The sequence below is a fragment of the Podarcis tiliguerta genome (assembly GCF_965153285.1).
Source record: "Podarcis tiliguerta genome assembly, chromosome: 3".
Taxonomy (NCBI): Eukaryota; Metazoa; Chordata; class Lepidosauria; order Squamata; family Lacertidae; genus Podarcis; species Podarcis tiliguerta.
Genome location: NC_139536.1, coordinates 54,909,936 through 54,929,281, shown reverse-complemented (window position 1 = coordinate 54,929,281; position 19,346 = coordinate 54,909,936). Strand labels below are relative to the sequence as shown.

Genomic DNA, 19,346 nt, shown 5'->3' with positions numbered 1-19,346 from the left:
ACGCGGCAAACCCAGAAGTGTATACTTCTGGGTTTCACCGCACGCGCAGAAGTGTATTCTGCATGCTTCGTGCATGCACAGGAGCGCTCTATTGCATCATGCGCAGAAGCGGTGCTCTATTTACGGACTTTTCGGGTTGCGAACGGCACCCTGGAACAGATCGCGTCCATAAGTAGAGGTACCACTGTATAGTATTAGAAGTTTCTTCTAAATTGTCCGACCTTGCCAGAATTTTTCCCGGAGATTAACCTTTCAATAAAGTTTCTCAATACGCTTGAGATGCCAGCCTTACATCCCCAGGGAAATTCCCAGGTAAAACTTGTGCACTTGTCATCCTATGTTGATCTTCTAAGAGAGCCCTATTGATTTCAGGAAAGTATGCATAGGATCGCAACCTTGATGTGTTTAATTTTGGACACATTCAACCACAAGGCAATTATTACTGCCATATGTATGTCTTATACATTTGATTACACCTAAGCTGACTGGATGGCAATAAGAGTAATTTTCCATTAGCTAAATTTAGAAGACTGAACACTCATAAAGTTAAGCAACTGGTCTATGTGTTACTATGAGACTGTAGCCTTGATAACGTCAGAAAGAAAAGGTAAAACTGAAAATTGCTTTCCAATGCTATAAATACTCCTGGAAACGGACCTTGAGCAGTGATGATTCTGCAAGGTTGATTTCCTGTGCCTGTGTCTTTAGGACAAGGAGGTTTTGTTTACAATTACAAATCTTTTTTTAAAGTTATTTAAATAGATTGAATATCAATGTTCTTTTGTGCCCATCGAATACGTGCTTTTCCCACTTTGCTAGTTTCTGAGTCCCATAAAAAATATATTTGGGTTAACTCACCAGAAAATTGAGCCAGGAGAGGTGACCTTTTGGGCTCCAGGGTTAGCAAAGAATTAGATAAGTACCTATCTAATATCCCTCTGTGGATTGCTACAGTGTGTGATCTGCAGCCACAGGCTGTGTGGTGGTATGTAAGGTAAAGGTAAAGGACCCCTGGACAGTTAAGTCCAGTCAAAGGCGACTGTGGGGTTGTGGTACACATCCTGCTTTCGGGCCGAGGGCTTACCCTCACTTTCAGGCTGTGTTTGTCCACAGACAACTTTCCGGATCATGTGGCTGGATCATGTGGCCAGCATGACTAAACTGCTTCTGGCACAGCAGAACACCGTGACAGAAACTAGAGCACACAGAAACGCCATTTAGCTTCCCACCGCGGCGGTACCTATTTATCTACTTACACAGGCATGCTTTCGAACTGCTAGGTTGGCAGGAGCTGGGACAGAGCACTTGGAGATCACTCCGTCACAGGGATTTGAACTGCCGACCTTCTGATCAGCAAGCCCAAGAGTCTCAGTGGTTTAGATCACAGCGCCATCCGTCTCCCATACATACTGCGTGGTAGTATGTATGAGTTAGTAAGACCTTTGGTAATGGATGAGATCAAGTGTGCTCCATTGGGTAGTGTTTAGAATTTAGGTGTCGAGTAGTCAAATTCAGATGACCTCCTCAATGCTTCACCACAGCTTCATTTCTTCATTTCTAAAATGACATAAGTGGCCTCGCTCTCAAGAGATGTGGCAGAGAATGATAAGCATTGCAAATCATTTTGCGCATGAGGAAAATGTTAGGAAAATGATTAATATCAACTCCTCTTCTTTAGCAGATTTTGGGCAACTAGGAAATGAAAAGTACAGACCAAATGTAAGAAAAGTAGGAAAATGCTGTTCTGCGTTGTCAGGATTTTCATTGCCTCTTGCTCTGTCACTGTCTCATATACTTGAAGTGATGAACAGTTCTCCTTTCTTTCTTCACCAGATCATTGATGCTAACTCCTACTTTATAACAGCTGCAAGCATTCTGTGCCTGCTTTTTTTAATATAAAAAGTAGAGAACCTATCTAAAAAGCCCAGCTAGCTCCAACATGCTGTTCAAGGCTTTTTGTGAGGGACTAAAAGAAGTAATCTTCTTTCCTCCTGAAAAAGATTTTATATTTCACTTCCAAAACAAAACCCACTCCTGTAAATTGCCAGCTGAGTTCATGGGGTATTACTTCTAGGAAAAAAAACATCCAAGAGGAAAAGAAGTGTGTGCAACTGTTGGTTTGAGCAGCTAGGAAAAGCAAAATGGGTTTTCTTTCTTTTCTTTTTACAACAGAAATTTTTAATTAAACTGCCAATGCTTTAAACAAATGGCTCAGTGATAAAACTACTTACTCCTTTTCCATTACTTGTTTAATTTACATGGTGCTCTGTGGATTTTTACTTCACAGAATGAAATGGACATATACAGGCTAAATCAATATTTCATGTGGCATTCTGGCATCAGCTACTTCTTAAGCAAAACATAAAGTAGTCCCTGGCCAAAGATGCTGTTTAACTGTGTGGCAAACATCAGCTGGAAAATTACAGAATTTGGCCTCCAGCAGGGATATCCAGTACATCCTGAATCCTGCTAATCCCAAACTTACTTTAGAAAGAAAGTTTATAGTTCTCTTACTTGAGTAAAGGCAACATAAGCTGACAAATGCGTATTTCTATTGAATTTTAGGCTTTGCAGGGTGGTCCTGGAAGTCTGTATAAAGGCAATTCAGTATGTAAAAAGTGGGTGTTTTTAAAAGGTGAAATAAATGAAATGATACGTGTTGTGCACATGTGATAAAGAGACTTCAACCAGGGACATTGCTAGGTATGTAAAGGACTGAGGCAGAGGCGCATGATACAATGAGAAGTTAGGGATTATAGATCAAGCGTGGCTTACCTCTCAACCATTTTTAGTTCAAAACATGACCCTTGCCTTTGATCAAATTGTTAGGTTCTCAATATGTCGCAGACTTGGGGAAGACTTGCTTTCTGATATCACAGAGCTAATAAGCGCAAGAGATGGGTCCGCTTACCCCCTTTGGGGGGGGTGGCAGTTGCAGGAGCCATTGCCTCCCCCCCCCCGGATGCTGGAGAGTTGGGATGCAAGGGGCTATCCTGAGCCGGAGATCCGGTTCCGCTCTCTTCTCTTTGGTGGTCACTCGTAGCCAAATAAGATTGTTTTCCATGAACACGGTCTTAACAGTGAATCCGTAAGTGACTGTGGAGGCCAGGTCTGGATCCACATGTCTTTCCACAGTGAGGACAAAGGTTTCCGGGTGGCAGTTGATCACAGTGAGGGTTTGCCAAACGTGCCTTCCTCTTAGCACGTTTCTCCCTTTTGTCCTGAGTTCTAGCATCTTAAAAGTCGATGACACCTTTGGTAAAGACTGTTCTCCAGTTGGAGCATTCTCAGGCCAGTGTTTCCCAGTTGTTAGTGTTTATATTACATTTTGTTTAGATTTGTCTTTAAATCTCTTTTGTTGACTGGCATTGCATTTTCCATTTTAAAGTTTGGAGTAGAGTAGTTGCTTTGGAAGGCAATCATCAGGCATCCGCACAACATGACCAGTCCTACGAAGTACCTGAAGGATTCATTGGCAATAAAAGTTGGGGTCCTGGCTAGATCCAATTGGCGCTCTGTGTCTGCCACAGAGCTTTTATGAGAGCTTTGGCCTGTTCGTATCCCATGCTGAGTAGAAACCTGGAGAGATGTTAGTTGCCACAGCCGTTTTCTATGTGGTTTGAAAATCATCATTCATAGTTAGTGGGGGAAGGCCAAGGGGAAAATAAAGATAGTCTGTTGGCATTCCTAAAGTCTGCTGGGATCTCCTCTCTTTCCCAGAATTTTTCAATGAGCTTGTGTTGTGTAAGTTCAATTCCTCCCACTTTGAAGACTTCGGCAGGTATCCCACCAGGTCTGCTGGCTTTGTTGTTTTTCATTTGGTTAATAGTTGTACACAACTCTCCCAGATTTGGAGATACTGCAAGCTCATCTCTAATTTGTTTTTGTGGAATTTGTGAGAGGACCTCAGCAGCTACAGGGGAGTTGTGGTTAAGGAGATGCTGGTAATGTTCTTTCCAGTGCAATGCAATAGCTTCTTTGTCTTTTAGAAGTTTGGTACCGTCTGTTGAGTGTAGGGGGCATATGCCATGATTTATTGGCCCATAGAGCCAGCTCCACATCAGCCTGCTGAATTGGCCAATGACAGGCAGGCTCAGAGGCCAGGGCATACTCTGGGGATGGGCTTGATGGAGCAATCAGGCTTCCCTCAGGTCTGCTCCCAGGGGATTTAAAACTATCCATGCTGACCCCCGACACCCAGCTCTCCTTTCTTGGATCAATCCACCCACCCACTCTTTTATTATTGCATTTCACATACTGATTTGGCTTTCCTATGGTAACAGTGGTCACCATATTAGCAGGGCCAGGTAGGAGTTTGCCTATCAGGCAAATTGGTTATGGCCTGAAGTTTTTGCCTACCTCATAGCAATCATCACAACTTGGGCAGTTTAGGCATTGGGTAACCTTAGTCTTGGATGGGGGGGGGGGTTGTATCCTCTTCTTCCCCTCCATAAATAGGGTATCCTGATAAAGGGATCCAGGAAGGAGTTGCTTCTGTCCATATGCCCAGATGGGGGCTTGGGCCTCAGCATTCCTCTAGGCGGCAATCCCTGTAGGGATCCCCCTATTTGATGTAAGACATAGGAATCACCACTGCCGGGTTGACCCTTGATGTCATTTCTGGCAGGCATTTCCATTTCTTAATATTTATTGGAGGTATCTGTTTAAATCCTTCAATCTTAAACCAGAACACACCACGTTTCACAGCTTAACCGCCTTTAATGGTATTAATGTTTGTACCTGAACATGTTCTACCCTGACTTCTGTAATGCTGTTTATTTAGTCTATGAGGCGATAGATAAAAATGAAATTCCACTGTCAGCCAATTTATGGGGTTGTTGATTTGAGAATTTCTATTAGTCCACAGTAGGATTGTGTATGTGTGTAAAAAAAAAAATACTCACCAGGCGTGGGGTGATTGTGCAAAGCTCTAATTCTCTTGAGTCTGCATTTCCCTCTGAATATTTTTTCTTTCCAGGATATTCTTTTTTAATTTGAGAATAAAGAATAAACATTTTCGGGAGAAAACTATTCATACTATGATATGACAAATATTGGTCTCCTGCTGTGATCAGCACTCCATATAATGTGGGCTGAAATACAACATTTTGAACAATATGAAAGGAAATCAATGTATCATTCATTCTGAAAAATAATAAAACTTCTGCAATGCCTCACAATATTTTATTTTCCCTTAAGCATAAGCATATTTGTTATAGTAAAACAGTGAAGAAACAGGAGCATCAACAAACAACAGAAATGATTTGGGGTTTTTTTCATTGGAGGCAATTGCACAGGCCATCTGTTGAATTTAAACTGGTCCCCGTCTCACTTCTAGTGCCTAAATGATTTAGAGATTTAATTTGCTTGTTTTGTGAAAAATTCCCTTTTTGGCAGGCAAATATGCCACCATAGATTTGTGAAAGTGGCTGAAATTATAATGAAAGTGTTCTTCAACCTTGGCTCCCAAGTAGTTGTTGGCATCCTCAGGCAACTCATCCAATGATCAGGAATAATGGGAGTTGTAGTATAAAATATGGGGAACCAGCCTACATCACTACAGGTCTCAAACTGATGTTCCCTGTGACTAAAGGAAAACTGCTTACAGCATGTCATTAACCCCCCCCCAAAAAAAAACTATGGGTAGAATTGTGTTTTTTTGGGGGGGGGGGGTTATTAATCAAATTCATAAACTCTGCTGCTTTTCACAATTCAGTCAAATCACGCATCCATTTATCTCGGGGGACAATAGAGGCATGCACCTTGGGGTGAGGTCAAACTGTTGGAAGGTTGCAGCATCTGCTGTGGCTGTAGAGAAGAACTTTATTGACCAGGGGCTGCCCTGCTTAAGGTGGACAGTAGCTGACCAATGAGGCATGATGGCTTTTTAAAAACAGTAGCTAAGGAAGCTTTCACAAAACGGGGCCCAGCACCCCCTAATTCAAGTACCGCAATCAAAACATGTCTCTTAAAACTACAGAGCCATGCTACTTAGTGTTTCAGTGGGATGGCACAAGGCCAATGAGCATGTTACGTAAAATCAAAATCAGAACTTGTGGCCCTTCAGATATAGTTGAACTCCAAATCCCATCATCCCTGATCATAGGCCATGCTAACTGGGGCTGATGTGAGTTGGAATCCAACAACTTTTGGACGTTTATGGGTTCACCATCCCTGTATTAATCTAGCTACTGTGCTGTGCCTACGTATTCCTGGTCAAATGTTCTGATTTTATGGTTAATTTTAACACATATGATCTTTTCATCTTTTTAATAGCTTCATTGCATACCACTTAGAAACCATGGTTTTAAGCAGTATATAAATTGTTGAAATAAATACATATAATAATTGTTGAAATAAAAACATTAAAAATAGCACTAGGGAAGGAAGATTTTAGGTGAGGGAAACAGTGCAGCACCCAATCCAGATGGTTTTTTCTTCACAACAGAAGTGGCTATCTTAATCAAACTTTTAAAAAAAGTGTGTTTAATGTAATGTGTGGTTCGGCCTAAAGCGTGATGCTTTCTGCTAGCTAAAGGATGCAGTAGCAAATTCATTACAGGAATTAATTAGGGTTGTATCCACCAGAGTTATCGTTATTGCAAGGACTTCCACTTCACAATGGGATGAGTTTTCCTGCATGCACCCTGCACCCCCATCTGCTCCAGGGGGTTGGGGGAACCCCTAGAACATTTTTTTTTGGGGGGGGGGCATAGGGACATACAGGGAGAGGGAGAAGAAATTCCATTGCACAGGCAGAAGTCATTCAGGTGACTTTCTTGGATGCATGTTTGGTATGGCCACAATGCATGGTATAGTTGCATTATGTTGTGTCCTTTGAACCAAGAATATCCCCTTGGATGCAATAAAGTAATAGAATTGTCAGAGGTGGGGAGTGTCCAGTAGGCCATCTAGTCCAATTTCCTTCTCAATGTTGGGTTATCCCAGCTCACATCTGCCCAGCCTCTGCTTGAAGATCTCCAGTGCTGGAGAGCACACCACCCATCTATTGGTTCCATTGTCAAACTGCTCAAAACTTCCAGAGGTTTCTCCTAATAGAATTTATTCTCAAATAAGTATCCATGGAATTGTGATCTTTCATGGTTGGTAATGAAGGCATGCACCATCTGTTACATCAACTAAAAGAATCCTTTTCACCTGAATCCTTTTTGCCCTTTACAGATGTGGTACAGTTGCCATGCAAAGCTTCTACACAGCAGATGTAATGTACAGAGCAGTTTGGTCATGATGACTGTCATCAACACTGAAGGAGACCATGTTTACACTAGATATTGCCAGTGACATCTGATATGGTGTAGAAATGAGAGCCAACACATTATGGATGAAAATGGTTCCATGTAGAGTCTATTTCAAGTAGTCTGCACATGGCAGTTATAATATGTATCCAAAACCAAGTGTGATGGTGACATTGTTGCTATTCTGCAAATAGTTCACTAGTTAGTTTATTTCTATACCACCTTTCAGCCAGAAAGCCCCCCCCCCAATACAGTTTACAAACATTTAATACAAATACAAAATTCAAACAGTTGAACATAGCTTTCAAAAAATGAATGCAACAAAATCCTAACACCTTAAAATCTAAAAACCTAAAGACCAAGGGTAGTCATCCCCCAAATGTCAGAGGTAGCAGGAGCAACTCCTCTATACAGCACTCTCAGGCAGGGCGTGGGAAGGGCAGGATAGGTGGGAAACCTTTCCCCCCCATACTAAGCCTTTGTTTTATCCCCACGGTGGCAAGATGTTTTAGCTCCAGCTTAGGTACTGTAAAATTGTCCATGCCACATGTCGTCATGGATAAAACAGCATGGAGCTGATATGCATTCTGTGGATAGTCTGTGTGTGTAAGGATAGACAAATTGATCTATTTCTAGTCTGCATCACTTTCAAATTTTCATCACCATTTTGTTCTGCTTCTATAAATAAAGAAATCTGCAAATTACATCTCCACAAATATTCATGCTGAGATTTGTATTTCTACCATGTTGTTTCTCTCAAAATATGCATTTTAAAACATTGATACATTTTTGGAGCCATTAACAGCCCACATGAGGAAATTTGGGTAACTAATATGGCTGAGGGATGCCACTCAGATCAGAATATGTTAAGATTAGCAGAGATAAAGGATTGCCATTTGTGGGTTGAGAACAGATTTATTAGTATTTTAACCATCTATATCCCTTTGATATACTACTTTAGGGCTGTTGCTAGTGTCCCTCCCTCCCCACTGCAGTTAATGGGAAGGAATTACCAATACCATCTTCAGGACAGGTGTAGATTTAGGGCTTTGTTGGGGGTTCTGGGAATGAGGAGGCATACCATCCTGTAGATACATGGTCTCCCCTGACACTCCCCATTTACAGCTCCACTGCTGGTAACACAGCAACAATATCAGAGCCTTTTTTCTGCTGTGCTGAGATGTGTGCCAAATCCCTCTCTTCACTTGTGGACCTCCCTCTCCACCAGCAGAGAGGGAAATCTGTTTTTCTATATTTTAGGAATATTTCTTCCCTACTTCTCTGTATAATTTGATTTTAAAAGTCATTTTAAAAATACCTGATTTGAAATTAAAATTATTTATTAACTTTTAAGGCATTTGTTACCTAAAAGGGATATCACGTAATTGTAACTACAGCGCCATTTTTGGTCGTCTTCCTTCTTCCTGGCATGATCCCAACCAGTCAGTTACCATGTAGTGCACATAATAATGTTTTGGCATTATTGAGCAAATCAGACTGGAACCAACAAAGTCACTGACTCTAAATAAACTCTCCCATTGACTTTGAATTGGGAGAAAAGAAAGAGAAGAAATGAGTCCCTATGTCTCAGGCAACTGGTTGATGTTGACTTGCTCTGCTACTGGTTTCATTGTCTGCCCATGCTATCGTCCTAAGATACGTTTCTTTTTTACCTGCTTACTTGCACCCTTGCACTTTTGTACCCCTTCATAAAGGTGCTCAGTTGAGCATCCCAAAAGAATAAGCATGTTTTATGGGAATTACAAAGCATGGACTCACTTAAGTTAAGCACAAGTAATTATTAGCAAGCTTTTCTGATACACATTTTGATCCAAGTTGTGGCTACTGGCAGTAGAGCCATTTCCTCTTTCTCTCCTTTGGGAGGAGCAAGAGTGTAACTGCAGATAAATAGTAACATCCATAATAATTCATCAGTGCACATACAGCTTTTAAAACTTAGGAAGAATGCTACCAAGACAAATGGAGTAGAGCTGTCAGACATCATAAAACAGCAGTGTAGACAACATTTTCTAGACTTCTTTTTTATGTTTTTACTAGCCCTGCCCGCCTGCCTGCTCATATGTATTTTAGTCATTTGTGGTCTGTGAGGAAAAAAAAAGAACGGAAAAGAGCTAATTTTGTGCAGCTTCTCTCCAGATGATTCTTAGAAGCATCCATGGAAAAAAAAATCTTAAAAGCCTGAATTTAAATTAACACCTATTTTTAAAGGCAAAAGGTACTACATAATCAAAGAAATACTGATTTATTCCTCTGTCTTGAACTTGGATGATAAGGAAAAACCCCCTCTGATTTCTTTAAAACAAAGTCTCAGCCATATTTATTTACATAGGAAGAGCCTACTGGATCAGACTAAAGACCCATCTAGTTCCACAGTGAGAAGTGCCTCACGAGGAGGACTTGAGAGCAATAGCAAGCTCTTGTTAACAACAACAACAACAGAAACAACAGCAGCAGCAACTTATTCCATATACCCCACCCACCTTGCCGGGCCTCCCCAGCCACTCTGGGCGGCTCCCAACCGAATATTAAAAACACGAGAACATTAAAACATTAAAAACTTCCCTAAACAGGGCTGCCTTCAGATGTCTTCTAAAAGTCAGATAGTTGTTTATCTCTTTGACATCTGATGGGAGGGCGTTCCACAGGGCGGGCGCCACTACCAAGAAGGCCCTCTGCCTGGTTCCCTGTAACCTCACTTCTCTCAGTGAGGGAATCACCAGAAGGCCCTCGGTGCTGGTCCACAGGAACTTCTTTTATACCACATCTGCCTTCATAAGCCCTTAAACATGGCTACCTGCTGGACCCTTAGACTCTTCTTAGACAAATCAGTATTCTTTACAATATCATTGTCATTCCCATGGCAAAGGTGTTATAAAGGATGTTTTTATTTTGTTTTCTTTTGGTTAATTCTGAGTGCTATTGTAGTAACTTTTTCTGTAAAAGTTGCAATCTAGCACTCAGTGAACTGTTCTTCAGCGTTCAGGAAGATGAAGCTAGTTACTCCTAAAAACATAAAACATGCCACATATATTTATATCAAATACTTTAGTCCTGACAAAACCAAATTTACTGCAATTTGCTGCTCTTAACAAGGATGCTGCAACTTACTGATTTCCTTTGTGAACAATTGCTTTAAAATAACCAAGGAGGATACTTTTGAGTGTTGAGGGTGGGCATGTGGCTGGTTATAGCTTTAGTCTGAGCAAGTATTTCTTATCAGAATAGTTGTACTTGGCAGCAAGATCAAAATATATATAACATACCTGCTCCAAAAGTGTGGCACCGCCAGCACCCGTCCCTCGAAAAGTTATAAATTCTCCCTAGATTTATTGGCGTTAATTACCATCTGAACTGAATTTTGTGGAAACTTTCCTTACAATTATATGAGATAATGTGTTAAACATTTTTATATGTTATTAAATAGTCAGTTCAAATATTTTCTAGTAATTGGTCTCCTGTAACACCTTCAGAACCTCACAATATAGAGACCCTAGTACCTGCTGATACCACCCTAGTCTCTTACTTGAGGCATGCTTTTATGGAGCTTCCTCAGCCTTCTCACACCATTGTACCCAAAAGCACTCAGTCAGTTGGACTTCACATACCTAGGTCAAGGTTGCAGTAGGTTTAGTTTGGTGAGTTTCTCAGGGATCAAAAGGCTGACAAATGGGACACCCTTCCACTCACTCTTCTTTCTCTGGCCTATACACCTCTCCTCTTCCAGCTGCTTTACCACTTGATTCTGCTGATTGAATAAACTGCCTTTTTGAAGGCATTCGGAGTTGGAATTTTCAAATGACTTTGTGGCTTTCTTTTCACAAGTCGTTCAGATGCTTCATTTATGTCAATTTGCCATCATCGCCAATAACAGCTTTGTAGCCTTTACAGCAAGAGGCTGGATGTTAGTCATAGGACTGTCTGTATTCATGTGAAGATGCTTCAAAACAGAGTTTACAGAAAATATAACATTCCAGATTAGGTTGAAGATGTAATGAATCCGCTGTTGTCACAGTTCAGGAATATGTACCCCCTTCCCTCCAAAAGAAAAAGAAAAAAGCTACAAGAAAGCATTCAGGAGTATTCATCTCAGGTAGGAATCATAAATCTTTTCTTGCTTCACTGATTCTTTCAACGGCTTATGATCTTCACAAATTCTACCCTCATTTATTTTGTTTGCTTTTCAGCCTGTGGAATTGTTGGCAGGTATTCTGGTACGTTGGCTTGCCCCCATGAAGGGGATTGGTAAGCCATAATTTTCGTTTTCATTAAAGTTTCCTTTCACATAGGGGACAAGGTTGGGCAAAGCACATCTTGTGCACAGTGAAGCAGCATTCACTTTCTTTATGATTTAAGCTTCTTCATACTTAAGGGCAAAGTCCTTCCAAGTACATCAGATGTATTTTCTCCACTTCAAGTGGAAAATGGATTTTATAGCAGTTACTCCTGCTAACTTATTGCTTGATGATATTTCAGAAAATGTTAAAATTATGAGCCAAATCTATCTTTTCCTATTGCATACTACACAGCAGCACCCCTCCACCAGTAGTTTCTGACTGGAAAAACTTGAGAGGGTTTTTGTTTGCAGTCAAGTCAATGGAGCAACCAATGGCATGGGTCATGTGTGGCATCCCCATCACTGATTCCCCCGCTCTTCCTCATACCTCTTACCTAAATTTACTGAAGCTGTGCTTCTTGATTCTTCATGGTCCCCATCTTGTTTTCTACTGCCTCTTACACCCTTTCCTGTGCCTCAGTGGCTGCTTCAAAATTGCTGCATTCCACATTTGGGGGACTATGCAGCATAGTGGGTCTTTGTAATAATAATAATAATAATAATAATAATTTATCTATACCCCACCCATCCAGCTGGGCTTCCCCAGCCTCTCTGGCCACAGGCACACAAATTTACTTATTTTACATTTCTATCCCACCTTTCCTCCAAGGAGCTCAAGAGAGCATACATAGTTCTCTCCCTCCCCATTTTATCTCCACAAGAGCCCTGTGATGTGTAGACTAGTCTGAGCAGCAATGACAGACCAAATATTATCTAGTGAGCTTCATGGCAGAGTGAGGATTTGAATGTTGGTCTTGCAGGCCCTAGTCCAACACTTTAACCACTATACTGCACTGTGATACAAAGTGGAAGGTCTCTACAAGTTGTGACTTGTCAGTACGAATGCAACATGCCAGCTATATATTGCACGCTTCTGGATGCATAACAATCAATGCTGGTTTTTTGCTGCTGGCCTGAGATAAGAAGTAGTATATGTGTGCGCGCACACATACACACTTTTTTCCCCTTGGAAAAAATGAAATTTAGCAGAAGGAAGAATAAGCATTTTTCAAACATCAGACATGAGAGTTACTGGGTAGCAAAATCTTATTACTTTCTAGAATCTTAGAAATTGAGAGATAACAAGAAATATTTAAGTTTTATTGAAGATGCATGCCTTTTAAAATTCAGAAATATCTTTCCTTTCGGAGCTGCAGAACATACATTGTCCTCAGAATGGTATCCAATTTCTTACTGAATGACATCCTGGGAAAGGAACATGTATATTATCAAGAGAAGGACGGTGGGCACTCTGATAGCTTTAAAAAATTGATTACTCTAAGTCAGAATTTCATTCCTGGTTATTATCCTTGGTAGCATCACTGTCTGTAAGACTGCAAATCCAGCGACTAAGCAAGCTCAGCACGGTCTACCAGACATACCGTATATTATGATCTACAAGGTGCTCACCACTTTTTTACATCCCTGTCTGAAATGAGGATTGTTCCCACACAACCTTTTACCTTTGCTCTCCATCCCTCCCCATGCAGCTCAAAGAGAGGTTGTCTATGAGAAACTATTGTAGCTCCACTGCTTGAGCAAGAAAATGGCTCACACAGAAGGTGCTGGCCACTTAAAGATGCTGCTGGACTTCTTATCCATATGGGAAACTAAGTGGCATTTTTCAAGGATGGGAAATTGGCCCCAGCATTTCCAGAATCTCATTTCATCTTGATTTTAGCTGCCAAACAGCCCCAACCCCTAAGGGATGTGCCTGTTACCCATGCCCTTAATCTCTCAAATAACTCAGGTCACTTCCAAACTATTGCCGTTTTAGGGTGGTTTTCAGTTACATTCTGGCCAAATCCAGGTATCACAGTTAAAATCCTGCATTAGTATTTGCACAGTCTTAGGAATGTTGTAGTGCAGTTAAATAAATAAGGTTGGGCCTAGTTAATCCAACGACATGCATTGGCTCATTATTCTAGATTTGGTTGCAAATATAGCCTACTGGGGTCTTCCTGAATCTATTTCACAGATTTAAATAAATGGTAATGTCACAGCGCTGTTAGACTAGATGTTGAAGTCAAAGAGTTGTTAGACTAGTTGAGACTATTTTGGAAATTACCTTGAGGCAAAAGGTGCTGTAGTTGTATAAAGTGGTATTACTTCTTATTTAATGAAAGGTGGAGATTTCATAGAGCTTGAAGGGAGAGTGTGGGATTCCTAGTGAGAAAGGATAGTCCAACATGAATGATGAGCTGACTTGCAAAGGAAAAACTAGTGACTAATGCTTGACTGTGTTTGGGCAGAATAGCCCCTTAATAGCAGGTACCATAGCAAATAACATGTAAATATCTTTTGTACCAGATGTGTAAATAAATTATGTGTGGCATTGTTGGCTATCTTCTGGAGAAACCATTCCATCAGTCTATTTTCTAAAAACCAATGTCCGTTAAAGTAATTTCTTTTCAATCAGTGCTCTGAAAACACTGTCCTTATTCATTGCATAGCTGGAAACATCAGCAAAGTTAGTCGTTTCTATTTTGCTGATGCATTTATTTCTATGCACACAGCTTATGCTAAAGTAGGACATCCAGCACTTTCCAGGCTGGATGCTTTCCTTCCCATCCGCTCTATATCTGCCTTCCAGTGGCTCCCCCCCCCCTTGCACTCTCATGACTTTAAATATAGTCAGTGCTTTTTTCTGGGGGTATTCAAGGGTACGCAGTACAGACACCCAAAGGTTCAAAGTGTGACACTTACTGTAGCAACATGGTGAGTGCTGGCACCTTTTTTTCTTTTAAAAAGGCACTGAATGTAGTCAACATGCATTACAAACTCCACTGGAGAAAACTGTGGTGGGGGAGGGGATTTTAGAGCAGGGAAGTTTTGATAGGAAAAGTGTTTTGCAACTCCACCCCAACTGCATTGCCACTTCCTTTCACCCTGACTGGGCAACTGTGACATGGTGTGTGTAATAAGTAGTTTGGGATGGAGCCCAGGCATGCCATTTGCCCTTGAGTTACTGACTCTCAGCCTTTAGAATACTAGTGGTCTTTTACATAGAAGACCAAATAATTCTTTAAAGAAATATAAACCACAAATCATAGTTGGTAATCATATCTTGTTCTGAAACTGCCTAGAAAACACACAAGTAATTTTGATAATTTGGGGGTATTAGAATATCTGTGTTACTGCTAATTATGATTCTGTTGCATACTGATTCAACAAACTGTGCATTGGTCATACTTCAGTGGCAAATTAAGTCTCTCTTGAAAATTTTCTGAAATGCAACTGAATTACGTGAAGAAATCCTTAATGTAGAATCCACTTGCTTACAAAGATTTATGTCTCACATTAGTATTAAAGCTAAACATCTGTAATTTATGCAGTAGTTTGAGTGTATTTTCCATTTCTTAAAAAGGAGGGGAAAGTTTGGCAAAAAAAAAAAAAAGAAGCATGCAGAATAGAAGAATTTGGCTCTTTGGTGGAAAAAAACCCAATGGTTTTGGTTTGGGATAAATTAAGTGGATTTAAACCTCTTAGTTTTTGCACACATATAGTGGTTTTAAAATAATCTATAGCACAACATTTGCAATTATGGCTAACCTCATATTAAACTTTTTTGGGGCTGAACTGTTACAAAATCAGTGTGGTTTCTAGAATATCCTCCCAAATCCAGCTGTTTCAAAGTAGTAATGTTGATAACCATGAATTGCTTCCCCAGCCATGGGCTCTTATTTACAAAATTATAGCATCTGGATGTCTCCTAGGATTTCCTATTTTCATTATTTTGCTGGTGGATATTTGTTTATACCAAGAATAGGAATCATGCATCCCTTACACATACCAAATAACATTATAGTTTCAGTTCTTTGACTAGTTTCGGGCATGAACTGCAAGTGTGCTCTGCTGCTCTAAGACAGCCTTGCTGAGCTCTGGCAAAGCCCATACATACCTGGGTGCTAGAGACCATGCAGTACGCAGGCTGTGCAAAAGCCCTGCTCTGCAGCTGTCCTAGCGGCTCTGACAAGTCCATTGGAATCTTCCCTTTCAGATTTCTTTAAAATGTGTCATATGGCTCACAGTGTCTTGTGAAGAAGACTGTAAGATTTATTTTGAAAGGTGACCTTTTAAAAAGAAATGGCTAAGATAATCAGTACAATACTAAGTGCTGATTGAAAAACAACTACAAACCCTACAGGGAAATGCCAGTCATTTATTACTTTGCTCCCAAAGATTACTGTTGTATTTCACCAAGCATGTGTTCTACTACTCCATCACCCTAATCATGTGGCAACCCTATGATTATCATTATGAAGAAGTGCATTTGTTATCGTGAATATGCCACATGACACAGTGGAAACTAAGGAAAACAGAAGGGCAGATGAGGCAGGGATAGTGAGCCTGTGGCCCCCCAGAAATTGGAGAAGTACATGCCATGCTGACAGGGGATAGAAGGAATTACGACAGTACAGTGGTACCTCTGGTTACGTACTTAATTCGTTCCAAAGGTCCGTTCTTAACCTGAAACTGTTCTTAACATGAAGCACCACTTTAGCTAATGGGGCCTTCTGCTGCCGCCGTGCCACTGCAGCACGATTTCTGTTCTCATCCTGAAGCAAAGTTCTTAACCTGAGGTACTATTTCTGGGTTAGCAGAGTCTGTAACCTGAAGCATATGTAACCCGAGGTACCACTGTATGCCTCTGAATGCAAGCTGCAGGGAATCACAAATAGGGCGAGTGCTAATGTGTCCATGCCTTCCTTACAGGCTTCCCATAGAGATCTGGATGGCCACTGTGAGAACAGGATGCTTGACTAGATTGGCCTTTGGACTGATCCTGCAGGGCTCTTATTATGTACTTATGCACTACCAGGCCAGAATAGCACAGATTGCAGGATAGCACAATTAGCACAGATGTTTGATATGAGAAGTGTCAGTTTCTACTTCAGCTCTCATGCAAACTTAGTTTACTATTTAGGATAGTACAGTCTTAATTGATGGATAGAATCTTGAAAAGGAGTGCTGCATAGCAGTAATTTCACTGGCTTTTTCTGCATTCTCAGAAACTGAATTGAATATAGTATCTATGACAGCATTGATGATTTGGAACTTCGCCTTTGAGAAATAATTATTTGAACTGAAATAGGCAAGGCTATAAATCAGCAGAAAAGAGATAAGACACCTGGCCTTGACAGATAACTTCAAAACTGTTCAAAACCCTGGAAGATTATAGCAAGCTATATTTACATAATGGTCTGATTTTGAGGCATGGCTAGGTAAAAGGGTGTGTATGATACGAAATAAAAGGGAACCTTATTGTCTCTGGCTGAAGGAAGAGAACAATATTCATCCCTCCTCCAACAGGTCTTTTGTACTATCATTATGGCATTAGATGAAAAATATTATGGATAGGGGGTTGCTCCAAATTCAGGTGGTACATGATCTGATGGCCAAGCCACCCATTACAGGATGTGGCAAAAAGGAGTGCAAGAGCATGCACATTTCTGCTCAGCAGCAAGTAATAATAATGATCACATGATACAATCTCACAATATGTGAGGGAGCCTGATTAATTGATTGAAAAGCTTGGGGATGTTATCACTGAAGAATCATTTTGACTTGTAAAAATACTAATTGTGACTAGAAAATTGGTGTCTTGTCTAGATGGCCTAGAGTTCCTCATTTCCAATTCAATAGAATCATAGAATTGGAAGAGACCACAAGGGCCATCGAGTCCAACCCCCTACCAAGCAGGAAACACCATCAGAGCACTCCTGACATATGGTTGTCAAGCCTCTGCTTAAAGACCTTCAAAGAAGGAGACTCCACCAATAATGTACTACTTTAATTGTGAAGACTTGCAACAGAGGTCGCCAACATGCAGCTGTGTTTGCTAGTAGCTCCTATGGTGCCTGCAAAAATCTCAGTAAATTGCCTGTAAAAAAAAATCAGAGTGTACAAAAAGACTGTCTAGCTCAGCATCTCCTACATTGAATGCAGCCCCTTAAATATGCCCACATTTCATTGGGTTCCCAGATAGGACACCCACCTTCGCATCTATTCTGAACAGAGGAAAGGTGTAAAGAACTGCTGTAGGTGCTTTTTTCCATTGACAAGGCAGCCATGAGGAAGCATGCCTGCACTATTTTGTGGCCTTGTGTTTTCCTTGTCTTTGATATGTGGCAACCATTTTGTGGTATATCTTTGTGGTATATCATGACAGTCACTTTGTAACAGGTATGCACAACCCTTTTTTTCAAAATTCCAAACATGCCCATTGGTCCCTAAAGCTTGATGGCTCCTTATTTACAGCAATGCTTGCTGTGTGATATAATGAAATAAAGTTTTCTATGATTTTGGAGTTATACACTAACTTCTAGATCAAGAATATGAAACAACCATGGTGAATCCACAATTTTAACCAACCCTTCACTTATATGCTGAGGTCTGGGCAGCAATCTCTAAAATTCCGTTTGTGTTGTGAGAGAAGCATCAATTAGTGTCAGTGGAAATTTCTCTACTAATGCAGACAGCAGATCTTTTGGTGGTGGATGGAGAGGGAATGTTATTTGGCCATAGCAGGGGCAAAAGCATTAAAATCTCCCTTCCCTCCATACATAAGCTCTGACTACTAGGAGCTAAGACAATTTCAGCCTCCAATTATTTTTTTTAGGGGGTTGGAGCCCTTCAATGTTCAGAGGAAGTCTTGTGTTGTTGCATTGGTCTCTTCTGATTGTCTGGCACCTTTGCCTCCATAGTCCCAATCTTATTCAAGTCCAGGCAATGGCTGTTTACTGTTAAAATAGAAATATGTGATGTTAAATAAATTTGTCTAATGTGGCATGTTGTTTGCTCATCTGCTTGGAATAGTAAAGGCAGACAGTGAAGTATTCTAAAAATATTTACCCCTGAAAAATCTCTCCACAACTCATTCTGGAAATAACATTCTGCATGCAAACAATTTCATTTCACTTGAAATCATATCCCACACACACTACAAAGGCTCAGCTAACAATTATGTATCAGAACCATACACATTCCTTTACAAAAAGAAAAAGAAACATAGGCCACATAAAAAGCAACAAGTATCTTGCCATATCTACCAAGAGATGATCCACATATGACAGAATGAAGTAGATAGCTGAGGAAGTACAGTATACGCTTGAACTGTACTACTTCATATTGCAGGCGTGGGAGTGGGGTGTAATCTTTTTGAATACTCTGCCATTTAAAAATATATCAATCCTAATTTTTTTGCACAAACATTGTGGGATGGTTATATAAGATTACTGTACTTCTTTATTGGATATGTGTTATGAATTGTTTTTTAAGAGGTTGTATGATGTTGTGTCAAGTAATTGTTAACCCATATTTCCCCATCATTTTATTTATTGCATAAAGTTAATTTTTAAGAGCCAGTGTGGTGTAGTGGTTGAGAGCGGTAGTCTCGTAATCTGGGGAACCGGGTTCGCGTCTCCGCTCCTCCACATGCAGCTGCTAGGTGACCTTGGGCCAGTCACACTTCCTTGAAGTCTCTCAGCCCCACTCACCTCACAGAGTGTTTGTTGTGGGGGAGGAAGGGAAACGAGAATGTTAGTCGCTTTGAGACTCCTTAAAGGGAGTGAAAGGCGGGATATCAAATCCAAACTCTTCTTCTTTTTCTCTTCTAAAGTGGTTTTAAGAGTACGAGGCCTACTTTAATTGCACAGCCTAAATTTGCTGGTGTGTGATTGAAGCATACCCACAAAACAGTGGCAGTCTGGAAGTGCCTTAATATATCAGAGAGA

The 19,346-nt window shown here is 40.6% G+C and overlaps 1 protein-coding gene across 9 annotated transcripts in view; it reads left to right on the top strand.

Moving 5' to 3' along the window:
- ESR1 (estrogen receptor 1) overlaps positions 1–19,346 on the top strand; it is a 204,086-nt gene that overhangs the window by 49,853 nt on the left and 134,887 nt on the right. Inside the window, exon 1 of one of the 9 annotated variants that reach the window (XM_083434988.1) lies at positions 11,265–11,367. The exons of the other annotated variants lie outside the window; for them this stretch is intronic. Coding sequence (XP_083291114.1) covers positions 11,269–11,367 — 99 coding nt within the window. The 5' untranslated portion in view covers positions 11,265–11,268. Of the gene's footprint in view, positions 1–11,264; positions 11,368–19,346 lie in introns of those variants that run through there. 9 annotated transcript variants of the gene reach the window in all.